This window comes from Austrofundulus limnaeus, unplaced genomic scaffold, assembly GCF_001266775.1.
Source record: "Austrofundulus limnaeus strain Quisiro unplaced genomic scaffold, Austrofundulus_limnaeus-1.0 Scaffold115, whole genome shotgun sequence".
NCBI lineage: Eukaryota > Metazoa > Chordata > Actinopteri > Cyprinodontiformes > Rivulidae > Austrofundulus > Austrofundulus limnaeus.
Genome location: NW_013952517.1, coordinates 85,646 through 93,550, shown reverse-complemented (window position 1 = coordinate 93,550; position 7,905 = coordinate 85,646). Strand labels below are relative to the sequence as shown.

The following is a 7,905-nucleotide window of genomic DNA, read 5'->3' as shown; positions in this document are numbered from 1 at the left end:
AAATTAGCACAGAAACAGTACTATATAACATTTTAGACACATTCTAGACAGTTTATCAGCTAAAAAAGTTAATTTTGGGGTAAGTTACTCTTTAAAAAGGCAGTCCATACCACCACACTTTGATTTGGCACATGATTAAAAAAAATAAAAGTCGGACGATAGATTCAAATGTAACAAATAAAACAGTTTTTAAATTGGTGCAGTACATGTAAAAGCATAAAAACAGCTGAATAGTTAGTTGCGAGCTAAAACAGCCTTAATTTAACCTGAAGGATCTCAGCTGACTGAATGACAGCAGTCCTTCCCTCAGCTGACACATCATGTTGTGAACATGCTTGTGAGATTTTGCTGACACACCTGTCCTGGTGGCCAAAAGCTGCTGATTCAGCTTGTGAGTAAAAGATTTAACACTCATAATGGGGAAAAATGTTTTAATTAGTCATTTAATATGCTATTTAAAACTCCCTTTGCAATACCAATTCGATATTCTTTACTTATAATTTGAATAAACAAGTCATAGCTACCAAAAAGTGTGTAAAAATGATGAATATCCATTCAAACACATTAAGATCCATGTTATTTATGAAGATCAGACTACTGTAGACACTGGAACAACATCCAGATGTGACACACCAATGTGAAGTTCCATCATCCAGCCGGGGCGGTGAGAGACTCCTACCCGGCTGGACGCACTCCTTACCCGGCCAATGGCAGCGAGCCTCCCTGGCCCTGTGATCCCGGAGGAAGGAAGCGTTAACGCGCCATTTCCGCATAACGATAGGAAAAAAAAAAAAATAAATAAATAAATAAATCAATAAATAAATAAATAAATAAATAAATAAAAAAGAGGAAGTAGGCGTTAGTTTAAAATGTTGTATAGCTGCTCCAGTTTTATTAGTTATGTTCAGCAGAGGGGAAAAAGCGTTTCGGTCACATGATGAAGTCAAAGCAGAACGGGAAACCAGAAGGTGCTGCGTGTTTAATGAAACACCTCTAGCTGTGGTTCAAACAAAGGGATATATWTTTTTAAAGAAATGCTGAAACCAAAGTTGCAGTTCGACCTGCAGAACGATGTGGTGTCGGACATCCGCAGGAAAGAAGCGTCGGTCTGCAGAGTGAAAGGTGAGACGTTCAGGTGTTCACGGAGCAAGTTTTGTTAACATGAAAAACCCGGCTTAGCTAAACGAATCGAGATAAAGAAACAGCTCTCATACATTTATTTTGATATGTAAAGGGAAGTTACCTCATTTTTAATGAAATATAAAGTTTATCTGACAGCGTGAGTCACTTTCAGTTTCAGAGAAATCAGAATTTCCGTGATTTATTTTTGCAAGTATAGAAATCTACCAGCAGATGGCGCTGCTGCACCACTGTGCGTTCTCATTCTCAGAAATGCATCTGAAAATGTGAGGAAATTATACATAAAAAAGTAGTGGAATCTGCATTCAACATCCCAGTGTTTTTAAAAAAWATATTATTATAGACTCTAACCACTATAACAGGTCATGAAATAAGATGAAACTATGGAAAAAGACCAATTCAGCTTCTTTATTTGTGTGTTTATGATAAAATGATAAATTTACGCTGGCGTTTATGTTTATAATGATCATGTTTTGCATGCAGAATACTCTGAAGCCGTGGACACTTGTATCCTGAACACTGAGAGCGATGGCAGCATCCTTTACTCTTGGAAGGTAATTAATGTGTGTTAGCAAAATATCTCACGAACCACTGGATGGATTTAAATAGAATTTCCAGGAAATAGTCATACAGATAAATACCATATTTTGGAGTGGAGCCCATTCAAGGTGGCTGCCACAGTTAATAAGCCTTACATAAACAAAAAAAATGGCTATAACACAGCCAACTGTACAAGGGTTAAGCTAAAATTTGGCGTGGTAGTAGCTGAGAGTCATTCTCAACACATACTCAAAGTGCTACTGGATGGTGTAAGATTCTGTGATACCACCTGCAATTATGCCTTGATGATCAAAAAGACTAAAACGCCACCGTTTCCTCGATGAGAATGAAAAGCTGTAAGTTGCCGTCCTAGATTAATGAGTAGAAGCTGTTTTTTATTCCATCGTCACAACATCACCACATTAAATATTTACTTTATTCTGGCCACGAATCAGTACGACACATTTTGGAATCCTTGCTAGAATAAAAAAAAAGTAAAATCTGCGTGGATCTTTGACTCTACATAAATGTTTAATGGTGTAGCCTCCGGAGGTTAAAGAGTGTGTAGAATAGGAAAGAAGGTTTTTTTTTCTATCCATCCTAGGCTGTGCATTAGTTTTCAGAAAAYAGCTTTCATTTTCAAACCTGACCTGAAAAATGTGGCGGAGCGAAGGGAGGAAGGTCTAGTCGCAGTGATAAAAAGGTCAAACATGTCCGTCTTCACATGATGTAGGAAAATGATAGTATTTTCGTGAAATATATTAGGATTATCTGCCACAATCGTCTGATGATGCTGACTTCTTTTTTTATTTTCTAACAGGGATCAAAGGGCACCACCAGGATAGGGAAATACGACTCTAATACCAAACAGAACAAGGTAACGTGTCTGTTACGCCCCTTCATTTTAAATGTCTATGTGTGGCTGCATCTCCACACTCACGCCTGTGTGTTTCCCTCCAACAGCTCCTCTACACATTCGACAAGCAGGTGTGTGTCAGCAGCTGCTCCCTGAACAAGGAGGAGACGCTGTTAGGTGAGCCTCTGTTGTAAAAACAATAAATACATAAAAGATCCATCTGCAAGAAACGTTAACAAATTATGGTTGTTGACGTCTAGTCAAATTCAAAATCTTGAGAGGATTTCATTGAGAATGACACAAATATATGTTGTCATTAAAGTTGGCTAACTCTGTTTTTATGATCTTTTACAATATTTATGTTTTTTACAAGCAGACTGGAGGCTTTAAAATGAGGATGGTGCTAACCAAACCATTAACTAAAAGCTAAAAGAAGTAGAACAAAAACTAAAGGTTAAACTAGCAAAATGCTAGGCTATAAGTTAAAATAATTAATACACTAGCTAAAAACAAAAAAAGCTTAAAGCCAAATATAGCAAATCACTAGCTTTAAGCTTAAAGTAACAACATGCTAGTTAATAATGAAAGTAAGAAAACACCTGTTAAAAATAGCAAAACTACCTAAAAGCAAAAAGAATCAATACACCAGCTAAAAGCTACATGTAGCAAAATGCTAGTTAATAATCAAAAGTATCATTATTATAAATAAAGCTAAATATACTTAAATGTTAACTTAAAAAAGTAGCAATGCAGTAGATAAAAGCTAAAAAGTAGCAAAGAGCTAGCTAAACATATCATAAGGCTAGCTACTTGTTCTAGTTTCAATGTGATAGTTAAAAGTAGCAGAAGGCAATGTGAGAGTTGACTATCATTACAAGCTAAAATAAAAAAACTAGCTAAAAAAGAACATTAGCTAAAAGTAGTTAATTTAAACCATTTAAAAATAGCCTAAAAAGACAAAAATAGAGTGACCATTTTAAAGCCAGTTTCAAATAATACAATGTTTTTGAAGCCTTTGAGAACATCTTGTATTTCTAAGGAATAAATATTTCTAGATAAAGTTAAACATTTTGTAAAGTATAAACATGACATCTCCTGCAAGAGCTTAACGTTTTCATAAATAAGTTGCTGAAAAGCACAAAGTACGCAGAAGTAGTTAGATTACAAAGTACAGAGAAAAATAAGAAAAAAAAGAAAACAATGGTGTAAATACTGAATCAGCATCCAAACAATAAAAGCTGCTAAACGTATGGTTTGCTTGTAGTTATATTTTAATTTATCACACACACAAAAAAAAAATAAATTTAACAAAAACAAAATAAAACAGTCAAGCAGCAAACTTTTTGGAAAAAAAAAACAAGACTTGTTTCATTCTCCAAACATTTGACCAAAAGTGTAAATATGTATGATCCTTCAATAACTGTAAAGCAACCAGCAGGTGGTGCTGTTCTCCCACTTTCCATTTGACAGTATTAAATGTTTTCTAGCATACATGAAAACAGCTAAAAAGCTTTTATCTTTGCAGCTGTCAGCTTGGCACAAAACACCAGAGGACAGGAGCGTCTCAAACCAAGTAACATCTATAATTTTTAGCTTCTTTAAACATTTTAAAATCTAACATTTACAAACAATTTATTATTTGAAACAAAGTCTCCATCCTGTCACTATGTGTGTGTGTAGTATCAAAGTGTCTGACTCTCCTGATTGAGATTCATCCCATAAACAACACTCAAGTCCTCAAGGCGGTGGACTGCAGGGTCAAAGTGCAGGTAGATTTTTGCTCTTTGTGTTGTTTTGTTTATTCAAATGTTGCCAAAAAGACTTTAAGATGTCTAAACTGTTAGTTTTGTACAAGAACAGTTTCAACCTTTTTCCAACATTTTTGACAAATCTCACCAAAACACCAGCACCACTCAGGCCTTTCTCTTTACACAATCATATGATTTTCTGTTGTTTTTTATTTTTTTGTAGAAGCGTTAAAAAGAGAAAAATCCACTTTTTCCTCTTTGATGTGAGCACTTCGGTCAGTGTAAAGCTGTGTGCTGAGAGTCTCAGCAGGAGGCCWCTCTCAGGCCAAATGTGGGACTGTTTTCCAGACAAAGCAGCAGTTTATTTATCTGCTACGGTTCCAAGTACTGTTTTTAAATCATCAAATGCCAGTAATTTAAATATCAGCAGTCCGCTTGCATAATTACTGCTTTTGGCTCTTTTTTTTTTTTTCCGTTTTTTTCCTAGCTCATGTTTGATGTTGGAAGCAGCTCATTTACGGGTGTCTCTGCTTTATTTATTTATTTATTTATTTATTTATTTATTTATTTATTTATTTATTTATTTAGTTTCTCCATCAAGAAGCTGACAGAAGATCAGTGCTGAAGAGCCATTTGCTGGTGCTGACTGAAGATGGATGTAAGTGTTTTTAAGCACTCGACATCAAAGGCGAAAAAGGGTGATAATGTTTTTGTTTCTTTGGTCTGRCTGTTAGCAAAATTTTTAATGAACCACTGAACTGATTTATTTGTAACTTTCAAAACTTAATACCTGGATATACATCTAAAACTCATTACCATTTGGGGTCAACCTAATAAAAGATGGCCGCCACAGCTAATCAAATTTTGCAAACACAAAAACGGCTCCAACGCAGTCAATTTTATAGAGATTAAGATGAAAATTTGAGTGGTAGTAGCTGAAAGCCATTTACAACATAAAATTCAAGCACAACATATTATGCAGCATCTTTGCCTAAAAACTGGGTAATAACTGTTAAGACTCAATGCTGTCTATCTGTTAGCAAAATATCTCATGAACAACTAAAACAATTTATTTATAACTTTCAGAATTTAATAAATGGATATAAATCTAAAACCTGTTAACATTTGGAGTTAACCCAATTCAAGATGGCCGCCACAGCTAATCAACTTTATCAAACACAAAAATGGCTCCAACGCAGTCAGTTTTATAGAGATTAAGATAAAAATTTGAATGATGGTAGCTGAGAGTCATTTACAATACATAATTCAAAAACTAATAGCTCTCATAAATTTTGCACAAGATGGTGAGTAAAATATTTTATAAGGGTTGGCTTAAATGGCTTCAAATCAGTTTTTTAACATCATAAAGTGYTTTTAGTTTGAAAGTCCTCCATCTGGTTCTCTGCTTATTGAGGATGCTGACGTTAAAATAATTCACCTTATTTGTGTTCCAGATGTGGATCTGTACCACGTGCTGCTGAGCAAACAGGAAGGTTATAGAGTGGTGAGTTATTTTCAGGACCCCTCAAAGAGCAACACGTCCAGTAATTAGTTAGTAAAACAGTTGCCGGGGTGTTTTCATAACCTCAGAGCAAAGCTGCTTCCAGCCTCAGCCTCTGTATCCTGAGCGAGTTCTCCTCCCGAGGAGCTGCGCATTAAAAATTCAGCGTGTCCGCGAGGCTGAATCCAAATTGTGTTTGCGTGCGCCAGGTGATGGCGAATCCCGAGCGCTTGGCCAAAACCGCCGAGCGGGTCGTGGAGGATTTCTGCTGGGCCCAGTGGGACGGACACGCGCAGAGGCTCTACTGCCTCACGCTGAAGGTAGCTGCAGACACACAACRTCGTCCATGTTCATTCATGTTCATGTGGCTGTGGGTGACAGGGTTAACGTCCCCCGCAGGACAAGTTCCTGCTGCGGTGTGTTCAGTTCCACCCGAACCGCAACTTTGAGACCGTGGTAAGCTAACCGAACGGCTTATCGTCGTGTCATAATCACTTTTTTTTATTGTTTGGTAAAATTTTGCTTTGTGTCCAGTTGGAGCTCCCTTTAGAGCTGCCTGRCAATTCTTTCCACACCGTCAAGTAAGGCGATCAATAACACTACAGTACAAAAACAATCCATATTRTCCAAATTAAAATGACCTCAAACACTTTAAAAAGTCAGTTTAATTAATGTATAATTAAGGGAAGAAAGTCCTGATATTATGTCCTGAAATATAAAACTTAATTTGACTTTACTGTATAAATAACTACATTATATATATTTTTTTGTTTTTCCTGTCCAACAGGTTTGTAAATCTGGGTTTTGACCACTTTAATGTTGAAAATCCAGACACAGATCTTGTCCGGATGCAGGTGTTCACACACCGAATCGGTATGTAAACATCTCATCTGGTTCACACATATTTAATCCTGCTTATAAAACTAATTATATTCAGTTTGRTTTGTTTTGTTTGTTTTTGTCTCTGCGAAACAAGAGGGTAAGTCTCAGTCGGCGTCAATGATTTAGCTTTTTATTTGAATTTTTAATCAAATTGAAGTGAACACTGAATCGGGGTTAAAAAATGGGTTAAGAGGAGAAAAAATGTCTTTTCTGCAGAACTAATCAGAATTTTTTTTACTTGATTTAAAATTTCACACTCAAATCTTGTATTTTTTTACCTAATAATGGATAAATCTGAAAAATAAGTCAAAATTTGTGGGGTTTTTTGGTCTCTTTTTGGGTTTTAGTGATTTTTTTATACTCTATTTATACAGGATGATTTGTGATTTAATATACGCAACGTGCAAAAATCTTGAGCTACTTATTTCTTTAAATTTTGCTTTAAGCAAAGCAGACATTTATATGATGTAACAGCTTCTTATTTGCAAACATGTAAATTTTAGCACTGAGTTAGTTCTAAAATGCCCAAAGATTAGTTTATCTGCAGACACCACGCTGACTCATCCCTTGAGTTATGAGCTATTTTTATTCTTCTGAACATGTTCCAGTACAAAGATTAGATTAAATATTTATTTTTTAAAGATCTTCCAAAAGCCAATGCAAAATGTTAAAAGACCTTGTGAAGACTCAAAAGACTTTTGAATATTTAAGATTACAGAAAAATTGGCTCCTTGGAAGCGAAATATAAAGAAATAAAGGAACGGGTCAAGAATTATAAATTTTAAAATGAAGTCTGACCAGATGTCAGTAATGTTAGTTATGATCTAATTGTTACTGATATTGATTATTTATAATCTGTTGTTTAACTCCTAACATTTGTATCTTTTGGTTTGTTTTCAGGAAGCATGTGTGTTTGCTACAGCCAGACYCTACAAGACAAACAGGAAGTGATCTACACCTTGGTTTTAGTTCATAAATGTCCGTATGTTTGACATCTGCTTGTTTAAATTATAGATTTCTTTTTTCATTAGTGTCTAATTTATTTGATCCTGATCACATTTTGACAACCCTGGTTTCTCTCACTTCCTGCCAGGCTGCAGCAAGAAGTTCAGAGTTTCTCTCGGCGGCGAAACATCATCCCAGAAACCTTCACATGTCCACCCTCTCTTCATCCCTATAGGTCACCACACACACACACACACACACACACACACACACACACACACACACACACACAC

General features: G+C 35.7%; 2 protein-coding genes across 2 annotated transcripts in view; one reads left to right on the top strand and one right to left on the bottom strand.

Moving 5' to 3' along the window:
* The window catches only part of atxn7l1 (ataxin 7-like 1), a 36,920-nt gene extending 36,147 nt beyond the window's left edge, over positions 1-773 (bottom strand). The window contains exon 1 of the mRNA XM_014014457.1: positions 680-773. Within this exon, the coding sequence (XP_013869911.1) occupies positions 680-773 (94 nt within the window). The remainder of the gene's footprint in view (positions 1-679) is intronic.
* A 114-nt stretch (positions 774-887) lies between these two features.
* Positions 888-7,905, top strand: part of gsap (gamma-secretase activating protein) — a gene marked incomplete in the record, with an annotated part of 34,323 nt that continues 27,305 nt past the window's right edge. Inside the window, 15 exon segments of the mRNA XM_014014465.1 lie at positions 888-1,122; positions 1,624-1,694; positions 2,501-2,557; positions 2,644-2,713; positions 4,062-4,109; positions 4,217-4,305; positions 4,873-4,942; positions 5,739-5,788; positions 5,995-6,105; positions 6,185-6,241; positions 6,320-6,366; positions 6,573-6,658; positions 6,762-6,764; positions 7,568-7,645; positions 7,761-7,847. Coding sequence (XP_013869919.1) covers positions 1,035-1,122; positions 1,624-1,694; positions 2,501-2,557; positions 2,644-2,713; positions 4,062-4,109; positions 4,217-4,305; positions 4,873-4,942; positions 5,739-5,788; positions 5,995-6,105; positions 6,185-6,241; positions 6,320-6,366; positions 6,573-6,658; positions 6,762-6,764; positions 7,568-7,645; positions 7,761-7,847 — 1,012 coding nt within the window.